Source organism: Octopus sinensis, linkage group LG8 (genome assembly GCF_006345805.1).
Source record: "Octopus sinensis linkage group LG8, ASM634580v1, whole genome shotgun sequence".
Lineage (NCBI taxonomy): Eukaryota > Metazoa > Mollusca > Cephalopoda > Octopoda > Octopodidae > Octopus > Octopus sinensis.
The window spans coordinates 49,521,762-49,547,579 of record NC_043004.1 but is presented as its reverse complement, the minus strand read 5'-3'; the positions used below and the strand labels follow the sequence as shown (position 1 = coordinate 49,547,579).

Genomic DNA, 25,818 nt, shown 5'->3' with positions numbered 1-25,818 from the left:
ATCATGTGAAGACATTGATTTTACCTCAGCATCATTAAATTATGTATCCAATGTTTTCCAAGGATATAAAAGTTGATAGAGTCATAAAAGCTGAGAGACAGGACTGTAAAGAATAGAAGCAGTATTGGGTAGCTAGAAGAAAAGTTAGAAGCATATTTTTATGAGGTATGCATAAAGTAAGACGTTTGCCAATGCTTGAGACTTGAGGTGTCTTGAATTTCTAAACTGTGTTGTTTTAAATCAGGATGTCATTGGTGAAAGTGTGTATAATAATACTTCTCACTGACACCAGGAAGAAGGAAGTACAAAGATGCTACTGTGATGGAGGTAAATTATGAGAATGTGTAGGAGTGAGAATTATATTACTTCAAGTAGTTAAAGTCTTTCTCTGTTGGGCCCACATGGAGCAGGCTCTACAGGAAAATTAGCTATTGAAGTTGATAGGTTTATGGTTGAAATGGCCATTAAGGTTATGAGAACAGGTAAGACATCAATACTAGATGCTGACATGCTGAAAACATCTGATGAAGTAGTCACTTGCATAGTAAATCAGTTCATACAGGAAGACATTTCTAATGACTGGCATAGCAGTATCATCATGAACTACAACAAGAGCAAATGTGATACTCAGCAGCGAGAAGTTATTAAGAAGCATCAAACTAAGAGACCAAATTATGAAGGTACCGGAAAAGTCATAACATAACTAATTTAGAAGAAAACTATCTTAGATAAGATGCAGTTTGGGTATGTGACAGGGCAGTGTATCACCAATTCTTTCTACTAAATGTGATAACTACAGAAGTGCTTAACATAGAACAAGCCATTGGATTCTTAGAATTTGTTGACCTGGAGAAGATCTTTGACTGGGTGCTATGTTCTGTAATCTGGTGATTGCTTGGATAACAAGGTGTAAATGAATAGCTTCTGAGAGCTCTGCAAGGTATGTATAGAGATATTGTCTGTAAAATGAGTTCAATAAGAACTTAGTGTACATGTAATGTTCATCAGGGTTCAGTTCTCAGCTCATTCTTCTTATCACCACCAGGCCATGACAGAGGAGTTGAAGACTGTCTGCCTGTAGGTAATTTTGTATGCTGGTGATCTAGTTCTGATAGCTAAATCTGTCAAAGAATCTGAGAAAATATTAAATATTAAAACCAAGCCCTGGAGAAAGAGGTTTTAAAATAAACTTAGCAAAAACAAAAATTTTAGGAAAAAGCAAGACTCTACTGCCAACTGGAAGTGGCCATGTACAGAAAAGGAATTGATTCAGAATTGCATATGATGTATTCAATGTAAATTATGGGAGTACAGAGAAGAAACATTTCATATGTAGCAGATGTGTGAGAGTAATTAACAGTGCAATTAGTTTCCAAATAAATTAGTTCAAAAGCTCTAAAGGTTCCCTGGAAGTAGCTAATAGCTTAAGTTACTTTGATTAATTCAATTAGAAGTAGAAGGGATGTTTCATAAGCAAACTAGCCAGAATAAGAACAGTGGGCAAAGCTTAAGTTACTTTGATTAATTCAATTAGAAGTAGAAGGGATGTTTCATAAGCAAACTAGCCAGAATAAGAACAGTGGGCAAAGTTTAAGGTGTTATCAATTTTGCTGGTAACAAAGGGATTCTGTCTCTGAGTGATAAGCATTTTGTTTGATTTTTGTGAGCAACATTGCTTGAAGCAAAATATGGGCATTGAATGTGGAAAATTTGTAACATTTGGAAAGAAATGTGGAAAACATGTCCTGCTGGGTGTGTAATTTTATGTGCATGAACAATGGTGCACATATGAACTAGGAGGAAAATTGAGTGTAAAAGGAACCAGATGTAGTATGCAAGAGAGAAGACTGAGCTAGAATGGATACATGATGTGTATGGAGAATGATAGCTGCATAAAGAAGTGTTAAATGATCCAAGTAGAAGATCTCATTGAAGAAGGAAACAAAGAAATGTTGAAAGTTGATCACAAGAGATTAAACCTCACAAAAGAGATCAGGACTGCAACAAGTGGCAAAACACTGTGCTAGAAAAGGCCCATCTGACCCATGCAAACTTGGATAAACAGCCATAAAATAATATTGATGATGATGGTGTGTGTATAAATATTTAGACTGTAGAAAAGAACTCTGGTGTGTATATGCAGACATTGCAAAATATTACTATCCTGTGTATTGAAGCACTCCACAACTAAATAGTTTGTTTGTAATAAACCACTTAAGAAGTGAGAGCTATGCTAAAAATGGAAAATTCATGTTAGCTTTAAGTTGTCACATACACACTTGATGTAGTAGACTGTAACATAAACTACAAGTCAGTATGATTACTTATCTGAGTAGCAGGAGACTGCCAGGTGAATAAAGTGACATTTTGAAGTGCTTCAAGGAACCAGATTTTCAGGTCTGTTTTCTTGAAGAAAACAGACCTGAAAATCGCATTGAGTTGAGTGAAAACAAATTATAAGGCACAGACATACATCACTAGATATAATTAACTTATAATCTTTATCTGTGTAGATTTAATAATAAATTGGCACATTTAATGAAGTCAGAATGCATTTTCAAACTGAGTGTGGATGCTGACTCAAATAAATTTACTCTTTCGAATGTTCTGTTTCTTCATCAACAGTCAGTTTTGAGAATACCTATGTATTCAATTCTAAATTAATCCAAAATAATAATTTCTAACATTGGACGGCCAGAACTTTTTCCACTGGAATAGTACAGTATAAGTGATTCTATCAATCTAGTACTTACCTAGTATATGAATCCAGTACTTTAATATTACTTATTTTATCTATCTCAGAAGAGTGGAATGCAAAGTTTACTTAAGCACAATTTGAAATCAAAACCAAGAGGTGTAAGTAAATACTATGAAGCCTTTTGTCTTTTGCTCCACCACTTCTGTCATTCTCATTTAATTTAAGAGTAAAAAAAAATTGGGTTTCAGGAAAAAAAAAACTGCATGCTTGGATACTTGTGTCTTGAGTAAAATACAAAAACAAAAGAAATGTAGTTTGTTGGTGTGCTGTATGGAAGAGAATGTACTTGCTTTATTTATTTTAATTCTTTACTATCAATGTAATAAAAAAAAATGTCTTTAAAATATTATTGTTATATTTCAGGATGATTGGCTTTTTTTTTTTGTCAAATAAACACACGCATTATATATTTGCTCTTCACTTGTTTATTACTGTTCTTATTTTATCTTATGTCCATTGTTCAGAAATCTTTCGTTTCACATCTATGTCCTCTACAGCGAAATATTTCTGGACAATAAACATAAGATAAAATAAAAACAGTAATAAACAAGTGGAGAATGAATATATAGTGCATGTATTTATTTGACAAAAAAAAAAAATGACCGTCCCAAAATATAACAATATCTGTTTCAACACAGGAATCTTTAAACATTCTTTAATCTGTATTTAAAACAACTTTGACAAACTTTGGATGTAATACAAATTTGACTTTTTTTTTTTTTTTTTTTTTTTTGTAACTTGGATGTGTATTTTTAATTCGACTGTTTGTGTAGATACTGAAACAGAATTTAAAAAATAGGTCCCAGTAAGATAAGCCTGCAACTTCTTCCTTGGTGTATTTAGTACTGCATCACAAAATTTCTAGAATTAGTTACTTGTTCTGTTGATGTTTTTGTATCTACACATCATAGAGAAGAGCTAAAACAATACAATGAGACACAGGATGTACAAGGTGGATTCAGAACAATCTTAGACTTAATTTTTGATTGGATAGAGGGGAGAGCCAGTATATAAGACCACTGCTGGCTCTCCCAGATTACTGAGACTGATATGGTTAATATTCCTTTTGAACATTTATAGGTCAGTATCTACAGAAAATGCAAGAAAAATGTGGGCCAGGAGAGAGTTCCCAATGATTATTGTTCTGTGAAGGAATAATTACTTAGATATTATATAGTATGTAATCTAAGCAGAGAGGTGGGTGGGCTTGATTGAAAATGACTGTTTAACAGATGTTATGTAGTTCAAAGGAACAGAGACCATTCTGATGGCCATGGCAATGATGATGATGATAAAATAGGCAGAAAATGTAAAGGGCATCTGTGAGCTAATGGTTGGAGTGTGTTGGGGGAATTGGTTCAAAAGTGATAAGAAAACAGTAGTGTCACAGTTTTATAGTTGCAAGGTTCTAATAAAAGTAATATGTTTTAAACCTCGTGAGGGTCCCTATTTAAAAAATTTTTTTTTGTCACTCTCATGTCTCATCAGCTAAAAAAGTCAAAAGCATTTCATTCCTTCTGTATTTGCAGATAAATAAGAGAGATAATCAAGAGCAGAAAGAGAGGTAGAGTAATTTTTACTTTATTTTATCTTTTTACTTATCTATTGCATATATCTTTTCCATTCATTCACCTGTCGCTCACAGCATTATTATTAGCTAATGGAAGAGCAGTTATATATGTATATATATATAAAAAACAAAGAGATGACACCAGAAAAAGGAAATGTTATGTAATAAACTTCATTAGCTTAGATCTGTTTCTGCTATAAGATGTAGTGCACTCATATATATATATATATAAAGTTAATCCAAACAAGAAAACACAAAAAAACAACAACGCGAGGACGTGGAACAAATAAAGTATTATTGGACGCTCAGGAAAGAAGGGAAGAAGGAGGGTTTAACGTTTTGAGCGGAGCTCTTCGTCGGAAACATAGAAGAAGGAAAGATCCCGAGAAGGGAAGACAGAGAAAAAAAATCGCCAGCGGTACTCACGAGGTCACATATATATAAAGAAAGACACATTACATAATGTAGTCCTAGATATGTAGTGTCTAGATAAGAAATGAGGACAATGGCTAGAATAGGTCTGCTCAATCAGGGTTGATCTGGGATTAAACATTGACAACATCATTAGCTTCAAAACTCTAATCTTCTACTTACCTTTCACTTATACTCACTTGTTTTTTCTAATTACAAATGACCCCTGTACATGTACAACCGAAAATATTTATAAAGACATTTGAGTGTAATGTTACTTACAGGGAAATTTGTTAGATTTGTAAGGTCTGTATTGAGTAAATAAGATCTTAGTATAGAAACAGGTAATGAAACCTGTAATGAGAACACTGTTAGAATAAATACTTAATTTACTGAGAGTATTAAGCTCTTACATTTCAGGAAGATATGGAGATACTGAGGACATGTAATATTAAAGGAGAAATATGAAAATTATATTATAAATAAATGCTTGTTCTTACTTCATTCTCGCTCTCCCTCTCTATCTGTCTGTCTGTATACGTGTGTGTGTATATATATATATATATATATATATATATATACACACATATCATCATCATTTAACGTACACTTTCCATACTGGCATGGGTTGGATGGTTTGATTGAAAACTGGTAAGCTGGGGAACTGCACCAGGTTCCAATCTGATTTGGCATGGTTTCTATGGCTGGATGCCCTTCCTAACACCAACTACTCCAAGAGTGTAGTGGGTGCCATTGATATGACACCAGCATCAGCCATTACTATGATCTCACTTGGCTTGACAGGTCTTCATAAGCAGAGTGTATCTCCAAAGGTTTCGGTCACCTGTTACGTCTCCATGAGGCCCAGTGTGCAAACGATGCTTTTTATGTGCCACCAGCATGGGTGCCAGTCAGACATCACTGGAATTGACCACGACCCAAGCACAGCATATCACCCAATGTTTGAAGAGTGCTTTTTACGTGCCAACGACACAACACTGGCATATATATGTATATGGTTTGACATTAAACTGCATCTGGTAGTGGGTCCCAGGTTTGGGAGTTCTGGGGTTTCAAGGAGTGTGGAATTATCACTTAGTCACTATTGTTCCCAGGTCTACTGTGACCCAGAGTAGTTAAGCTTTGGCTTAAATGGCATGTCACAGAAGATGGTCACTCACTGACACTCCAACAGACCTTGGGCAGATGATGCCCTTCTGCTCTTTAGCTGCTCCATTAAGGGATAGTACTTCCTTACAAAACCTCCATGCTGATAACTACTTTCTTTAACTTAACAATTTCTAGAACTTACAAATCTCTGATGACCTTTCATAGTGACCACACATTTATAACATTACCAAGATTACATCCAAGGCTCAGAAAATACTGGTCATCTCATAAATAATGTGGTTTTTTAAAATTGTATGAGCTAAAGGCCGGAGGAGGATGGGATAAACTATCTGCATCAACTTGCTATAAAAACAGATAGTAATTTTACTTTGTCCTTATTCTTAGTGCAAGTTTTGAAGAGTGCAGTTCAATTTTAAAAGTTATTTTTTCAAAGCTATAACGAAAGTGACAAAGAAGCATGTTCAGCATATTTTGCTTTATGAGTTCAACAAAGGCAATAACGCAACAGAAAGTGAAAAGATTATTAATGCAGTATATGGGGATTGGACAATAAGCAGAAGCAAGTGTCAGTGGTGGTTCCAGAAATTCTGAGCCAGAAACTACAGCCTAGAAGACGAGCCTCATCCTAGGAGATCTGTAGAACTCGAAGAAGACGCCCTGAGAGCCCTGGTGGAACAAAATCTCTTTGTAACTGTTGAGGAACAAGCAGAGAAGCTTGGATTTAGTCATTCAACCATTCATCGACACCTACATGCCATCAGAAAAGTCAACAAATTGGGTCACTGATTTCCTCACAAACTTTCCAAGTCTAATCACGTGCAGAGTGTGAATGTGTGCTCTTCTTTGCCCTCACATCTCACAAATGAACCTGTTTTGGACTGAATAGTGACTGGTGACAAGAAATAGGTTTTCTATAAAAATGTCAAGCACTGAAGACAGTAGGTAGGGTAGGTTATCTATTTGGTGGAATATAAAAGGTTTAGTCCATTTTGAACTCTTAAACCTAAGCCAAACAGTAACAAAGATTATCTACTGCAAGCAGCTTGAGTGGCTTAAGTCAGCACTAGAAGCAAAACAACCATCTTTGGTTTCAACCCAAAGGTGTTCTTCCATCAGGATAATGCTTGGCCACATACAGCGAGGATGACATTCCAAAGGCTGGAGCTGTTTGAATGGGAAATGATGCCCCACCCACCATATTCGCCAGACATTGCCCCATCTGATTATCATTTATTCCACAGTCTTCAAAATCATTTGGATGGAAAAAATATGAATTCTGTAGATGAGCTCAGAACAGTACTGGAGGAGTACTTTTCATCACGGACAAGTGAATTTTGGGGGAGGAGCCTTGCAAGTCTACCAGATAGATGGAAGAGCATTATAGAAAATGAAGAAGAGAAAAATAAAAGGAGTGTAAAAAAATTGCATTATTCATGAGATGACCCAATACTTTAGCTACAAGTTGATGACCCTATAAAAGGCATAACTGTGACCTGCTTACAAAACTGAGATGCACATTTGCTACAAATACAAACATTCTTTAACTAATAAGGAAACCTCTGTGTTGTTACATGACCTGCTAAAAATAACAGCTTTCAAATCATACCTTAGCTTCCTTTTTAAAAAATGGTAGTCCATTAAATAATGCATAGGGATAATAAATTAGAATAAATTAACTTAATTTGGCATGAAAATTTTAAAAGCAGATCCCTTCTAAGATTAGTTTTAATGGGGGAAGAATAAATTAGGATAGTCAAACTTTGTTTACCCTATTGTGAAGCCTAAATTTTTGAGTGTTAGTAAACACACTTGCAAGTTTCATACCATATATCTACTTATTATTGTGTCACTGATATCGAAGTCTATACTGAACTTGCAAATTCTTTACTTCAACTGCAACAAAACTTATAACTGTTCACCAATGATTCTGGTGAAACAGTATTTTCAGCTTTGGAAACTTGTTTGGAACCAAATGTACACTGCTCTATTAAATTTACCTGGAGGCACAGTCCTCATGGCCTAGTTCTCTTTGAAAAATTTCAAATCTCAAGTCAATTCAAGTTGAAGCCATTCTACCACTTCATCAAGAAGTGCAACATTAAACTTCCAGTGAGGCAACAACAACAATAGCAAGTATCCACCAGCCTGCAATAGATTGACAGAAGCTGTATCACAGAGGAGTTAGTGTAGGGGGCTATACTGAAGCTACTTTGACAGTTTATACCACCTCAACCAGACACTTCACATTATGTGAGCACATACATTGACTGAATGAAATGGTTATTACTAGAAGGTTCAGTAACCCCCACTGAAGGAACTGCTATCAGGAATGTTAAATGTTGTGGAAATTCATATAAAATTGGGATTGTTAAAATAGTTTGTAAAGGTAGTAGATTTGAGAGGAGAATCTTTTCAAAAAATTCACCTTATTTTTTTACCAAAGTTCTCTGATGCCACATTTAAGGATGGTGCACTTGTTAAAGTTTGAGTAAATGGGATATTGAAGTTAAGAAAACTTGAAAAAAAGATGAGCAGTCTAAAGGAAAGCATGGTGTGCATTTTGCAATGTAATTCATGGTTTCCTAGAAACATGCGAAGATTCTCATTTCTGGAGGTTAGTGGCAAAGCTTATTGAATGGCATAAGAATATGGGCTGCTGCTGCGTGTCTTTAAAAGAGCTTTTTGTGCATTCCTATTTTAATTTTTTTGCCATGGAAACTTAGGTAGCTAACATCATTGAGAGTTTAGGAAAATATTTTACCATGACTTTGCAACAAAGGAAAGAAGGTGCCAGTGAGACAATATATAGCCTCTGGTTAGAATAGATGAAGATATTCAAAAACACTTTTCTTTCATATTTTCTATTAAAGCCAAATTATATAATTTGGTCTAATATTAAATCCATCCTATTTATATATCTTAATCTGTAATTAAACCTCAAATTTCTTAATTTCAGCACCATCAACGCAAATAAAATACAAAAGGTAATTATTAACTGCTGTTTTCTTTCTTTTGTCTTAGTAAAAAATTAAAAGTAAATGGCTGTTCTTGGTCTCAACCTATTAGTCTTAAGTTGTTGATCTTAAGGTATTAACTGCAGTATCTGAAGATACTAAGTCATTGATTTGTCATGTATGTTGAAACATATTATTTGAAGTCTTATATTGTTAATTCTGTGTAGAATAGCAACTACAGCATTTATTCATCATCAGTCATCAGCTAACCTCATATTCCCCAGTTTTTCACCCTGTCTATTCTTTGATGTTACTTGACCACCCTCTTTGGGGTTTTTCCATTCCTTTTCTATGCATGACCATATTTTCTTGTGATGGGGGATCATAGTATCATGCTGCATAACCAAGCCATTTCATTTTCTTCTGTTTAAAACGATAGAAAAGTTTCTGCCTTTGCAGTAATTTCTTCCTTAACACATAAAGCGCAATGGGCCACAATCATGGCTGTCAGGCACAGGTCGACAGGCCACAATTTATGGGTGTTTGTTAGGGTCTAATGTCATTCAAACGCTCCGATACCCCACAGAATGCAAGAGGGCTCATAGTTCAACTAATGACTTTTCAGATGATGTAAAACTTGCCTCCATTTTATACTAAGAAAGTATTTTAACTATTTTTTGTTTTTTATGTGTGCATGATAGTCTCATTTTCATAAAATGTGCTCAGCAGTCCATGCTATGTAAGTGTAAATCCAAGCGCTTTATTGGTTAATACTCATTAGTTCATTGTTCTATATCCCTCTCTCTCTTTTGGAGAGGCACTGAGCACCTACACGCACATATACACACACGGTAGTAACTTCCGCCTACCGAATTCAATCACAAAGCTTCGGTCGACTCGGGGCTACAGCGGAAGACACCTGCCCAAAGTGCCACGCAGTGGGACTGAACCCGAAACCATGTAAGCAGGAAGCAATGCAAATCTCTCAGCATTCTGATTTTACTGTAACAAAGCCCAGTTATAGTTTAAGGTACACCTAGAGGAGAATTAGTAAACATTATTACCAGGAAAGGTACACAAAAAAATCTTCACTATATTTGGTAGTGCTTCACTATTTATAATAAATAAACTTTACAAAATATGTAATCAACTTTTATGCCAGCAATTTTATACATCCACCATGGACTCTTCCTTGGTTTTTTCTCATCTTTTATAGCTGACAACTTTTCTATTTCAAAAAATGCTAATAAAGGAGGGAATGAGGGTTTTATAGGTCACGGTGATGTTATCATCAGGGAGAGTAGTTACTCTGAATAAACACAGAGTAGTGGAGATACTTTGGTTTTAACAGGATAAAATGTATCCACTTCATACTGTAAAGGGATTGGCAATAGGAAAAGCATTCATCTGTAAAACATTAGCCAAGATACAAACCCTCAGCAAGTAGTAAGGTATTGCCATCCTATCCATGCTATCATAGGAAAACAGACATTAATGGTGACTACTATGTCGACTTTATATTTTTGATTTTATCTACAGTTAGTATATTTATTAGTATATTTACCAGTCATCCTTGGGAACTGTTTTGTTTATTATCTAATTTCATTTTATATAAGACACAAGCATGGCTGATGGTTAAGAAGCTTGCTTCTTAACAATATGGTTTCAGATTCAATTGCACTGTGTGGTACCTTGGGCAAATGAGTGGATTTGGTAATGGAAATTGAAAGAAGCTTGCTGTATATGTGTATCTGTTAGTGTCTCTTTGTCTTGACATCATCAGATAGTTATAAACAAATGTCACCATCATGAGGACACCACGAAGTGGTGTCCTTGTTTCCAGTCTTCTGTGAAAACATGTCTGGAAAAAAGGGAAATATTACCTTACTAGGAAATAGGTGTCAGTTAACAAGAGGCAACACATTCAAGCCATAGCAAATCTACCTCAACAAATTCCATCCAACCCACGTGAGCATAGAAAAGTGGTTGTTAAAATGACAATAGTGACAATGAGGATAATGATGATTAGGCTATGATTGAACTGACTATTCTTTATTGCTAAGCAACAGGGTTTCATTCCAGTAATCAATCCACTTCTCTGAAAATTATGTACATATACATATATGTTTTATGTTGTTTATATATATACAATTCATATTTCTAAAGAATCTGAATATATGTTTTAAATTTTGGTACAATGCTGCTAAGCATTTTGCCTGGCAAGCTAATGATTCTACTGGCTTGCCACCTTAAAGAATCTGAAGAAGTTATTAGCCTATGGTTAATAATTATAGATTTATTGTCATCTGAAAATAATAGTTTAGAATTAATAATTATACTTTAGTAAGATCTATATTTTAAATTGATGTTTTTTGAGGGTTTTTTTGCGGGGTGGGTTATGTTAAAACTTTAGTCAACCTAAATTACTCAACCACAGAACTGAACTATTTCACTATCTTCACAAAATTTTATAGTTACTTTTGTAGATCTTATACTTATCATCAGCTAATTATATTTCATTTGATTAGTCACGTAAATTATAAACTTTGAACTAAGCAGCAGTCACAATATTCTTGAAATAATTATATTTCAATGACTGTTTTCCTTTGCTGTTTATAAATTTTCCCTTTATAAAATCTAGTTTGATTTTCTTCCATTTCAGATATCAATACCTTCTGTATCAGGATCCCTGTTTGGTAGCAGTATAACTCAGTAAGTTGCTTAATCAATAAGATATGTTTTTTGTTGGTAAATTGTTATTTTACTATGACATAAATTTAGGAGCAACGATAACTTACGAACCAAAATAAGTATAACTAACTTTACTTAATTGTAGTTAAAAAGAGTAGCAACAGTCAAATATAGTGTGAATATGTGTTAAACAGATTCAAACCTAATTGATATAATTGTAAGCAAAACATTTCACTACAAAGATCTTTAAAACCAGTAATAAACCTTAAATGGCAGCTTTTGGACAGAACGTTGCCATTTGAAATAAAATAATTTATGGAAAAAATAAATACAGCAATACCTCACTTAATAATCCCTTCTTAAATATTTCCTGCTTTAATATTTTTAAAAAATTATAAAAATAAAATCTTAATAAAATATGTACTGAAAATACATAATGATTAAGGTAAAAATTTAACTATCACTATGCATCTCAATAAAATGCCTGTTAGCATTTTGTTTTTTTATTCCTTCAGTCATTCATTTAGTTAGCATTTTGACCTGTGTACATAATGTATTCACATATTCTCAACTTCCTTTTCATCAACTTTTGAATAAATTCACCTTTGCAGTTTAGTTAATTTCTAACTAGATTTAGATTATTTTAATGAGTCGGCTAATGTATTTGAACAATTTTAGTTATTTTCTCAATTTATCCAATACAATGCTTAAACAAGTAAATAGTATTCTCCTAAACAATAGATCCACTTATTTCGGTTAGTGACTTATTCACGAATATACCAACACAAACCCTGCTGAGGGTAATATTCTCTGGGAACACACAAAAGCCTTTTTTCACGGTTAATTACTTTGAATTGTTATTATCTCATATCTGATTAGCCTGTTATTACGTAACATGTTTCATGATTTTAGTATACATACCTTATTACTATTTCCTCCTAAAATCTATATACTCTGGGAACATATTAAAGCCCTTTTCGGGGCTACTTTATTTGAATTCTTACTAAGGGTAGTTAATTTCATGTTATTACATAACTGACTTCACAATTTGAGTGTTCATAACTTATTGGAAATTCCTAAAAACAAGATCCTTTGTAAGACAGTTCAGTATTCTCAATAAATACACAAAAACTGTTTTAAGGGCTACATACTTTATATTGTTGTTACTGGATTAGCAAAACAATTATGAGAAAAGAACCAAGAGATAAGCCCGCTTTCCCAGGAATTACCAGGTATGGCAGCTACTATATATATATATATATATATATATATATATATATATGCTTATTATAGCCTCAGGCCAACCAAAACCTTGTGAGTGGATTTCGTATTTGGAAACTGAAAGAAGACTGTCGTATTTATGTGTGTGTGTGTCTTGTGTTTGTACCCCCACCATTGTTTGACAACTGATGTTGCTGTGTTTACATTCCCGTAACTTAGTGGTTTGGTAAAAGATACTGACAGAATAAATACTAGGCTTACGAAGAATAAATCCTGTGGTTGATTTCTTCGACCAATGGTAGTGCTCCAGCATGGCTGCAGTCACATGACTGAAACAAGTAAAACAATAAAAATCTATGTCATTTTAATCCCAAGCAAGGCCGAGTATCTCTGCTAGTATATATATATATATATATATATATATATATATATATATACACACACACACACACACATATATATATATATATACATATATGTTGGATGGTGTTTGTTTGTCCACCACCACTCTTGACAACTGATGTTAGATTGTTTGCATCCCTGTAACTTAACGGTTCGGCAAAAGAGACCAATAGAATAAGTACTGAGGTCAGTTTGTTCAACTAAACCTTTCAATGCAGTGTCCTAGCATGGCTGCAGTCTAATGACTGAAACAAGTAAAAGATAAGAAAATAAATATATGTACACACACACATGCACACACATCATCATCATCATCATCTTTTCGTGTCCATCTGCCATACTGGCATGGGTTAGATAGTTGAACAAGATCTGACTAGTCGAATTGTGCTACAAAGTCTGCTTTGGTATGGTTTCTGGATGGATGCCCTTCATAATGCTAACCACTTTACAGAGTATTATTCTATATATCTCTGGCAGAGATGAACCACTGCTATCTCTAGCGGTTAAGTATCCATCATTGACAAGACCAAGGGAAGTCGAAATCACATGCTCTGGTAGCCTCAGCACTGAAGACAGCGAGGATTTATCTCCCTTCTAGTGATAAACAAGAGTGTATTTTGCACCAAAAGCCAATATGCGAGTTTCTCTCATGGTAACTACTGCAATATAGTTTTATATAACAGAACATCCACATTTCAGTGGGGATAAATATTACTTTATAGAGTGTACTGTGTTGTTCTTTTTTTTTCTTTTTTTTTAATACCAGTATTACTGCAGTTGTTCTATAGGTCACAAAACTAGAGTCTCCTTTAACTTAGTGAGACTACAGTTGAGAAGAAAGTAGCTTTTACTGAATGAGTCTATAGTAGAAAAGAGAGCATGTTACAGCATGAAGGAAGGGGATGAAACAGGTTTCTTACTGCAAAGGAGGAGAAACATGATTACTCACATTATACAAGAGTGGGTAGAAGTAATCAGGGTAGAGCGTGAAAGAGAGATAAAGATGGTGGTGATGAGGTGGGCTCTGAGGACAGATAAACAAGAAGAATGGGTGAAAAGAAGTTGCAGAAGTGTTTGGGGAGAGTAAACTTTAAACACCTTATTATTTGTAATAGCTGAAAGTAATTTAGTATTATAGTGATAAAACAAGTACAGAATCACTGTATTGGAATTGATAGCTTGTCAGCATTTAATTTAATGTCTACCGTATTTCAGAATTATTCTGAACATTGGATCAACCTTTAAACATAAAACTCAAAGACAGTAAAGGCCCCTAAAAATGTAGAACCTATAGAATACACTACTCTTGTTACTAGGTTAATTCACTACTGTGTATTGTTCTATCTCACAAAGTATGTTTCTGTTGAGTTTAGAGGTCATTGCTTTAAACTAGAGCAATAGATATTATGTTTGCTTGTTTGGATGACTATTGGTAAATTTTATTTATAGATATTTATAGATATAGGCGCAGGAGTGGCTGTGTGGTAAGTAGCTTGTTTACCAACCACATGGTTCCGGGTTCAGTCCCACTGCGTGGCACCTTGGGCAAGTGTCTTCTACTATAGCCTCGGGCCGACCAAAGCCTTGGGAGTGGATTTGGTAGACGGAAACTGAAAGAAGCCCGTCGTATATATGTATATATATATGTGTTTGTGTGTCTGTGTTTGTTCCCCTAGCATTGCTTGACAACTGATGCTGGTGTGTTTATGTCCCCGTTACTTAGCAGTTTGGCAAAAGAGACCAATAGAATAAGTACTGGACTTACAAAAGAATAAGTCCTGGGGTCGAGTTGCTCGATTAAAGGCGATGCTCCAGCATGGCCACAGTCAAATGACTGAAACAAGTAAAAGAGTAAAGAGTATATTTAATTATGTTAATATTTGTTGCTTTTTGTCATTCTGCTTTAATCTACATATTTTTTTGCCTCTGTTGGATAAATAAATTGTTGTTGTTATTAACAGACCCCAGTGTTTAAAAAAAATACCACTTAACTGGCTTTTTTTTTTTTATCACCTCAGGAGGAATTAAGGCAAAAGAGAAAATCCTACTACGGTCAACTTTTCCTTTTATCCCTTGTGGGTCAATAAAATACAGTATTAGTTAAGTACTGAAGTTGATTTAATCAACTAACCACTTCCCCTAGAACAGAATATGATGCAAACCCATGTCATCCCACATTTACCTTCACTACCACTCTGATCATCATCATCATCATCATTTAACATCCGTTTTCCATGCTAGCATGGGTTGGACGGTTTTGACTGAGGGCTGGCAACCAGATGGCTACACCAGGCTCCAGTCTTGATCTGGCAGAGTTTCTACTGCTGGATACCCTTCCTAATGCCAACCACTCCGAGAGTGTAGTGAATGCTTTTTATGTGCCACCTGCATGGGGGCAATGACCTCGCTTGAATCTTTTACACATGCCACCGACACGTGTAAAAGATTTGGGCGAGGTCATTTCCAGTACCGCCTGACTGGCCCCCGTGCATCATATAATTCAGTCAAATCTGAAAACCAATTTTTGAGGATAAACTTATTTGTACTGATATAGAGGATTGCTTTTGTACACTGTTATGTCAAATGCGGTAACAATGAATCACAATTAAAGGAAATTGCAAATGACATAGCTAAAATTAGCAAGGAAAGTCAAACTTCCACACATAATTTTAGCAACCAAAGTAAAAATTGTGATAGAATTCCTTTGGTGATTTACTGGCACTGAAATTTTACAGGCATTTCAATAGTGTTACATGAAAGTTACCAGCATGTTACAGAAAAATATCCTCATTTTAAACAAATATTCTCATAGCTACCTTTTTTCTTTTTTCTCTTTTCTTTCTTTTTCCTTTTACCAGTTACAAAATTGAAAACTGGTGATATCATTGTATCAAAATAGGAACACAGGATTTCCTCATTTATATTTTGAATTTCTGTGTTTCTACAGTTATTTTCATTTTACATTTTGAATTTGAAGAAGACAGACGATTTGTTGAACAATCTATTACAAATTGCATTATGCTCTTCTTATTGTCTGTTATTATTATGATTAATATCATAATTATTAGCAAAACCAGGCTCTTTGACCCACAGGAACTCACAGCCCCTTTGGCGAATACGAGATTTTTCTATCTTTGTATTGGCTGGGAGCAGGTGGTGGTGGTGGTACTGTGGTGCTATTCCAGAAAAGCCTGGTTCTGAAAATAAAGACCATCTTCTGGAAGTGAACGGCAGTGCCTTCAGACTGGTGGTTGCCTATGCTCTGACAAGGGCAGGACAGTCCGATTATTTCAAGTGTCTGGAGGTATTCCTGGTTACGTCTTACACTTTAGTGCTAGTAGGGGACTGGAATGCTGTCTTAGACGAATGTTTCAATCAGGTGGGAATGGCAGCATCTGATAGGAGATTGGGGGTGGAAAAGCCTCCCTAACCTGCTCAAATCCTTCCAACTGTCTGACAGCTATCAACTAGACAACCCGAATGTGCCAATTTGGACTTGGACAAATCACATTGGGTCACCTAGATCGTACTAAAATAGAGTTTTCTGTAGGCCAGTGGATAAGGACAGCATAGGGTGTCCACAATTCCACATAGTCAGCTATACAGACCACAGATTTGTGAACTGTACTGTCAACTTAGATAGGCTCCATAGACAGGATCCCAGTTACTGGAAGCTAAACACATTGTTAACAGCCATGCAAAGCTTACAGAGACCAGATTAGCAAATTAGTTAAGCGGGCATTGATGGGTGGTCATCAACAACAACTGGTGGTTTACTCTTAAGAGAGCAATTAGAGCAGAATCAATTAGGTTTAGTAAGGCTTTAGCTGTAGAAAGAAACAAAATAGGAGATTTAGTTAGAAATCTAGACGAGGCTCTTAGGACATGTTGGCAGCGAGGTTGGCCCTCAACAAACACTTCGACACCAAACACGAATGCTGTGTTGTCAGAGCTAAAGCACATTTGGTAAGTGGAGAGGGCACTAAGGTCGCTTGATGGGCCCATGTGGTGGAGGCTAAACGTGGTAACAGGGCGACCATTTGGTTTTTGGTAGAATGGATGTGAGGCGTTTGAATTGAAGCAGATATGTACGGCCTTTCAGCAGCACTTTGCTCGACTGTTTGGGATGAGCTGTGGGATGGATAATGGGGCAGACTTCAGTGTATACCTGGACAGCCTGCCATGACTCTCAGTGAATGAGGCAGAGTGCTGTGAAAGACTGATACCAGCCTGGGAAGTACAGGAAGTGATAAAAAGCTGCACAAGAGGTAGATCACTGGGTTTGGATGGTCTGCCCTACGAGCTTTACATTTCAATATCAGACTTGTTTGCAGGTCTCTTGGCAAACGCCTACTGCAGCTGGCAACAAAATGGGAGAATTCCTGCTTTGGTTTGTAGAGGGTTGTTGGCACTGCTGAGAAAGGACTCAAACAAGGGGGACGTGATAGAAAATTTCAGGCCCATCACTCTACTCAATGCAGAGTTGAAGATTTTGGCCAAGGGGTTGGCGCTTGTCGTGGACAAGCTATTTAGCAAAGCACAAACATGCGCTGTCCCAACCAGGTCTATCTACAATAACCTCCATCTCATGCGCTACATTATAGAGAGGGTGAGTAACAAAGCTGGCACGGGTGGGGCTTTGATCAATTTAGATCAGTCTAAAGCCTCTGATAGGATCAACCATCAATACTTGGCAGCAGTTCTCAAGGCAGCCAGTTTCAGTCTGGTCTTCCATAGGTGAATCACTGCTTTGTACATCAGCATCTGCTCGGTCATATGGGAGAACAGTCACCAGTCAGAGCCATTCAGCATCTTGCATTCGGTCTGCCAAGGATGCCCTCCCTTCTTTACATATTGACTCTTGAGCCATTACTGCAGAAGTTGGAGGCTTTGAAAGGTGTCCCGCATAATCGAGGATGTGGGAAAAAATGTGTCTACCTATGCCAATGATGTCATCATGATGGTGTCATCATCAATTACATCAGATTACTTCAACCAATACATCATTGTCAGATTTTTGGGCCTCTTCAATTACATTTTTTGTGACTTTCTGACTTCAAGCACGTTTCCTTCACATCTATGTGTTCAAATGACCACAACACAGCGGAAGGCTTATCACCGGTTGACATGGCAGTACAGGTGGCAATTTCGTTAAAGATACCCTCATTCTGGAATCAAAACCCAGTTCTTTGGTTTGCGCACATTGAAGTACAGTTCATGGAAATCAGGAACATGGTGAGAGACCTAATTTTGACTCCAGCTGGTTCTGTGTCATATGACACATTTAAATCCACCCTCATTCAGAGGACCTCTGAGTCACATCAAATGCGACTACATCAGCTCCTCATCATGGAAAAGTTAGGAGATAAAAAGATGATGCAACTCCTACACCAAATGAAACAGCTTCTCAGTGACCAGACGATTTCCTTAAGCAACTGTTTCTACAGCATCTGCCTTCAAATACTTGAGTTGTCCTAGTAGCGATGAGAAAACCAACTTCCATCAAAGAACTCGCCAAGCTGGCTGATAAAATCATGGATGCCTCATTTCCACACTCAGCTGTAGCTAGTGATGCTTGCCACTACATCGACCAACCCTTTCCATCAATCCTCCAGTGCCACAGAGATGTCAGAACTCAGGACCTTGATATCACAACAGGCAACTCAAATACAGGCCCTATCACAGCAAATTGAGGCCCTGAAACTGAGTGACCTCCCCACGTGCCAGTTGAATAGTTGACCTCACTAATTCTGCAGTCACTGCAAAAACCCAAGTGTGACACATTATGTACCATCAACCTGTTGATACCACTGAACCTTCGAACAATGTGCACTAAAGTGAAAAACTTCTTTGTCCTGTCAATTGAAACAATGGTTGATGAGTTTTTAATGACCAGCTAGGTGAAATTAAGTTCAGATGAAGCAGACCTAATCTGAATATTTAGCTAAGGTTTGTCCATCTTTCTATCAGCTGCAGGCTGTTATAAATACGACCAACTGACCAGCCAAAGGGGTCAGTTCCCTGCTTGCGATCATGACAGCCTGTTGCAGACAGTTTTGGGGTTGAATGAGAAACAATGTCACTGGGTCGAACCAAAATTACTGTAAGCATCTATCCTTTCACCCCAACTCATTTGTTTCACATTGACATTCATCTACTCACACTTGATTAATTTATCTAATTGTCATGCCTACCACATTTACAAATTACCCTTTCTATCACATCTGTCACACACCCTTTCCTCAGTAGTAATTTCACAAGGTTAAGTAGATTGTCACCATATGCATACAGTTAAAATTATATGTTGATTTTCATCGATCCAACATGGTTGATTTATAATTGTAAATGTAACGAAAATAAATCATGTTTGAAACTTTGCCTTTGATAATAAATTTAAATAGAATTACCTTCCACACGTCCTTTAACTTTCAAACTTTGATATCCATGAACCTTTCAAACTTTCATATCTGTGAACCTCAAAAATTTTTATTACCCCTCAACCTATCATAGAAAATTAAACCTCCTTGTACTCCTAACTTAATTGTATTTTATATATTTATTTTATTCTATTTTCTCTCATCTTCCTTCCTATCCTACTAATGGCATTACCCTGCTGTCTCATTAAAATCCAACCATGTTGCCTAAGATACACTAACACAGGAGGGTATCATTTGAAGGAGATTTGGTTGCTATTGGCCACAAGACTGCATAGATGTTTTGTTGGAGTAGCAATTGCTGAAAGAGCAACAGATTAGAGAAAAGAGTCCTCAATGTCACCCACAGTTAGAATACTGCAATCTGAGTCTATATATCAATGTACCAACTTATCTTTTCATCTATATATCTACTATCTCTCTCTCTCACTTCCTCTGTGTCCCTCCTCTCTCACGCTATTAATTTAATAATGTTCTATCTTAATACTGAAGAAAAGTGTGATGGGCAGACAGATGGACGCAGCTCTTATAGTATAGATTATTATTATTAATAATGAGAATTGACAAGTACTAAATCATCAACAGGTACTAAATCTCCTTTAAAAGGAAAATCAGAGAGGTGTCAGTTAGGGATTGCTTTAGAAAACAATAAACAAGTTAGTAACTTATAAGAGGCATATTGGAGTGGGACTGCAAATGATATACTAGCAGTGAGATGGCACTTGGCCATTTCTTTGAAATGAAACACAAAGGCTGTAGTATCCAAGCTAGAATGCATGCTTTGAAACACAAAGACTCAAAAGCCATTGGCTTGGCCTGGGCCTGGGTAGTGGAAGCATAGCATGGAAACAAATCTAGAATTCAGTGTGTGACAGACTGCAACAGCCATATGCTCTCCAATTCCAAACAGATGGGCACAGTGTTTTGGCAACACTTCACTAATCTCCTTTTGAGGAGTGTCATTCTTGAGACAGTAGGCTTTGATGTGTACCTTGATGGTACGCCATGCCTATCAGACAAGGAGATTGAGTGTTGCAAGAAACTGATTTCAGTGGCAGATGTACTGAGCTTCTGTGTGAGACACAAATCATCAGGATCAGATGGTCTGCCCTATGAACTATATTTCCACATGTCTGACTTGTTGCTCCAGTTTTGGCAGCAGTCTACGGATGCATTCCCAGTTGTGTGAGCTGGGGAATGGTGACTGCTGAGGAAGGATCCGAACAAGGAGGATGTGATTGAAAACATCAGGCCTATAACTTTACTTAACACTGAGTTAAAGATTTTAGTTAAGATGCTCTTTAAGGGTCTGGCACTTGTTGTTGGTAGTATAGTCAGGGATGCACAAACCTGTGCAATCCCCAGTAGATCTATTCACAACAACCTCTACCTCATGCGATACATTGTAGAATGGGTTGGGAATAGATCTGGATTTGGAGGGGCACTGGTCACTTTGGACCAGTCCAAAACTTTTGACAGGGCGGACCATCACTATCTGGTGTCTGTCCTAAAAGCTGTCAGTTTTGGTCCCATCTTCAAAGGCTGAATTGCCACAATGTATAGTGGCATCTGCTTGATTGTCAAATTAAATGGCCACCTCTTGGATCCTTTCACTCAGTTCACCAAGGATTCCCTCTCTCCTTGCTTTATATATTTTAGCTTTAGAACCCATGCTGTGAAGGCTGGAAAATTTGAGGAGTATCCCTCTGGAATTAGGCCACAGGAGAGCTGTGTCTGCATATGCAGACAACATCACTGTCATGGTGTTCAACTCTTTGAATATAGAAACGATCAACACTACACTGAAAGAATATCAGGCATGCCCAGGAGCACTCATAAGCCAGAACAAATGGGTAGGTCTGCAACTAGGCTTTTAGAGAGACAAGTCTGTGTGGATTAGCGGCAATTTCTCTTACTTGACTGAGAGTCCAGTGAAAGTGTTTAAGAGTCTGGTTCAGACCAGATCTCCAGGTAGATAGTAACTGGGAAGAGGTCATGGCTAGGGTGGCCAAACTAACCCAGAAATGGGCAGATAGGAAGCTGTCTCTGAAATGTCGGGCAGAGGTAGCCAATGCATATATCATCTTGGTAGTGTACTACTGCCTAGCTGTTGTACATTGTCCTAAGAAAACTCTGCCCAAATTAGAGCACTTACTTCTCTGATTCTTATGAAAGGGTCAGAAAATCCATTTGCACTATGGTGATCTTTGGACGCCATCTTTTATGATGTGGGCATTATGCTTTGAGGCTGTCGCACCTCCAGAAATATCTAAATCACTGCAATGGAGTAAACAACAGCAATGAATATAATGGTGAACTGGTGTGGGTGTCCTTAGTGTGACACGTCATTATACAGCTGATCTTATTGACAGAGCTGCTTTGATAGGTCAAATGTAGACCAAGATTGGATGTTTGACATCTAGAATGTTGCTAGGCACTCACTGCACTGTACCAGCTGGTCAAAATTGTTAGCAAGAAAACAATCCAAGATTTTTATAGGAGGTTAGTTTAAGGTATGAGCAATGAAGGCCTAGGATTTGCTCTAGGTATTGACGAGAATAGTTCAAGTTGTTTCTTCTGGACAACCTTCAGGTCGAAAATCATGGACAATTTCCAAAAGTCTTTGGCATAGCAGTGCTACAGGGAGACATTGCCTGTTCAAGACAAGCTCATCGGACATGGCAATGCCAACAGCTGAACCTGCTCGAGATGCATACAGGGGAACAGAACCATCCTGCATGCAATAATTCAATGTTCATGAATTAGAGAGTTGTGAGCTTGTATGGAGGAGCAGCTGCTTTTGCATGTAAGACAAATTCAGCTATCTGCCAAGAGTATTGTGAAGATTGATGCACTGGCTTCCCTTAGCAGAGAAGGAAGGCAGATCTTTCTCTGCTTAGTGGCTACAGCAAAAGAGGTTGAGTGATGGAACTGTTTGAAAGGCTTGAAGACAGGCACTTTCTTATCTGGCCAAGCCCTTATCAATTTTTTTTAATTATCATTTGAAGAGGGAGGTGCTGCCTTCTAGTGTGTTTATCGAAAGGTGGTCAACAGTAGCAAGAATTATGAGACCAAATGGACCAATTCTGAGTATGTGTTCCTAAGTAGAAGGAAAGAAACTGAAAAGGGTACTTTCCCATGCTTTAGGGATGGCAGAGTAATCCAGGATTTTTGCATGGGGTTTACCCCAAATTACCCTAAGTGGACTGTCCCACTATTGGGGATTCTAATTATATATTTATTTCTCTAATTTCTATTATATATCCTCTCTTATATCCATTAATGTGGTATCTCCCTTAGATTGATATAAATCCCACCTGTTTTCATATTCTCTGTTTTTATGTGCTGTAACTTGTCTTTCAATATTGTCGTCCATGTCTTGGGCCCTTGCATCCAATAAAATAAATCATTATTATTGAGAGAGAGAGAGAGAGAGAGAGAGAGAGCTGTGCATACCATCAAAGTGACATTAGGGTACAAATATATCCATCATGACTACCTGCCTGATAAGGGTATACCAGGCACATACATCACAATCATATGTGCATGACTTGATGGTCTTATATTGAGATAAACAGCACATAATCTTGCAGGTTAGAATTTTCTTAAGGTCCAGTAGCCCATTCCATTCAAAATGTCCTTGAATGATGGTTATTTAGGGCTGATGAACAAAACACTCATGTTTCCAGAGTTGAATTATTGAAACCCAAAAAAATTCCTCTCAACACATGGCTATGATGCTCTCCCATTATTCCTGCTCATGATCAAAGATGTATATATTGTCAGCCACTAAGAGATATGCTCAACTGGTTATAGCGGCGAGCTGGCAGAAACGTTAGCACGCCGGGCGAAATGCTTAGCGGTATTTCGTCTGCGTTACGTTGTGAGTTTGAATTCCGCCGAGGTCAATTTTGCCTTTCATCCTTTTGGGGTCGATAAATTAAGTACCAGTTACGACTTAATACCTATGTCTGTCCTTGTTTGTCCCCTCTGTGTTTAGCCCCTTGTGGGTAATAAAGAAATAGGTTATAGTCAAGCAACTGATAGGCAAATCTGTGGTATTGAGCAGAATATTTACTGCAGCCCATGACAAAACATGTACATGATAATACTTCCAATCACTTAAGATCAGAGGCCCTGAGATCCACTGCCTGGTACTGCGCCAGGGCTGCTATTATTATTATTATTATTATTATTATTATTATTATTGATCATGAAGAAAATTATTTCCTTTTCTAAATGTAACCTGATAATTTGATGATTGATTATTTCATCTTTTAGAGAACTGTTATTGATTATTTGGACCAAAATACTTTTGTGCTACACTTTCATATATATATACATACTTATCATTTCAGCAATGATAATCAAGAGAACACTTGTTTATTTTAATAATTCTTGTTAATTTTCAGAAACAGTGAGGTCAGTTGGATTGCTGCTGCTAAAAGAAGCAATCATCAAGAACATGAGATACAGAAAACCTACAGTACCAAGAAAGACATGACATATTTTGGTTCTTATCCCAGTATACCCAAAGCCTTGAAAAACAAGAAGAAACCAGTGAAACAAGACAGTAAAAAACTGAAGAAGAACTATAAGGTTTTAGTTAGTTGTTTATTTATTTTATTTCTTCATTTGTTATTTTATTATAGTTTTAAGTTAAAGTTATTACAAAATTTATTTGACCAACAATATATATAAACCAATACTAAATAATACCTACCAAGGTTTTTATCAAATATACACTGGTCAGATGACATGCTTTTATTGACAAGCAGTTTCAAAAAATGAAGTTGAATACTAAAAAATAAGTTAAATTTTGTATATCATGATAATGAGAATATGAATTTAAGTACATCAACACAGTAATTAGTTGATCTCCTTGATGAGTAATGTTTAATATTAGTAAATGTATTTTGCTATTGTTTTTGTATCTCTGTTGTAAATTTGTCCATGTTTTGTTTAAACATTCCTAAGTACCCCCCCCCCATTTTTATATCAACACTAGTAGCAACAAGCTAATAAGAAGTCCCTATGTGGTTGCTCACCTTGCTAGAAATACTAGCCAAATCTCTTCCATATCACATCCTACTATCTTAAAAGTAAGAAGCACACATAAGATAATGTAATTCTAGATATACTATGCCTGAATAAAAAAACAGAATGGCCTTGGCTGAAACTAATTTGATTATAAATTTGTTGGATCAGAGTAGATTTGGAGATAAGCAACAACAGTAACAACAACTGGTGGCAAATACTTGATGTTGTCCAACTTCAGTAAATAATTTACACAGTTAACATCAGTATATAAAAAATATTTTAGTTTCTCTTCATATTTAACGATAAACTTCTTCAAGAATCTGATATTTCTCTTTCTACGATTACAAAAAGATCTGCATGAAAAGTGAAGTTGTATTGCTTGAGGAAAGCTAGTTTAAAATGTAGGCAATATACATTTCATTCTAATTTTTAAAAATGAGACGAGGGAGACTCTATGTAGTCACTGGATTGGTAGAAATAGCAGCCAAATTACCCTTAAACCATATACTATCTTTAAAAAAAGAGAGGACACATTGGATAATGTAGTTCTGGATACATTGTATGAAAATAAGATGGGATGACTTCGACTTAAAGTCCATTGGGTATGGACTAACAAATAACAACTTGTTTTAATTAGAGAAATAACTTGTCAACCAGAAATCATAGAAATGAAATTATATTACAGTATTCAAACCACAATCTTTTAAACCGCACACAAGGTTGTACCACAATATTTCGTAAGTCAAACAACTGACATGATGTAACTATTCCAGAAGCCAGGGTACGCATGAAATGATGTGTGGGTTTACAGCTCTAACTATGATATATTAACTATAAATAAACCATTTTTATAGTTTCTCAATATAATTCTATTTATCTCAAAATAAGTTTGATTTCAATGCAAATGTATATAATTATTATCTACGCAGATTTGGTATCAAATCTAAAAGTAGTTTAACTTGCTAATGATCTGTGTCACTCAACTCTTAGAGATACAGTTGATCTAGGTGTTTGACATGTTAAAAGAAGACCTAGATACATGCACACACACACACACACACACATGCCTTTTTTCTGTTTTTAAATAATCAACATTGTAAGACAAGCAGTTCCTTGTTTCCATCCAGTATGTTAGATGTGCATTAATTTATTAAGGTGAATACAAAAGTAGTTCCCTGGTATGTTATGTCCAATACTAAATTATTC

General features: G+C 36.3%; 1 protein-coding gene across 1 annotated transcript in view; it reads left to right on the top strand.

The window, feature by feature from the left end:
* LOC115214811 (synaptonemal complex protein 2-like) overlaps positions 1-25,818 on the top strand; it is a 176,117-nt gene that overhangs the window by 121,067 nt on the left and 29,232 nt on the right. Inside the window, exons 27-30 of the mRNA XM_036505383.1 lie at positions 4,288-4,322; positions 8,827-8,854; positions 11,487-11,536; positions 23,985-24,177. Coding sequence (XP_036361276.1) covers positions 4,288-4,322; positions 8,827-8,854; positions 11,487-11,536; positions 23,985-24,177 — 306 coding nt within the window. The remainder of the gene's footprint in view (positions 1-4,287; positions 4,323-8,826; positions 8,855-11,486; positions 11,537-23,984; positions 24,178-25,818) is intronic.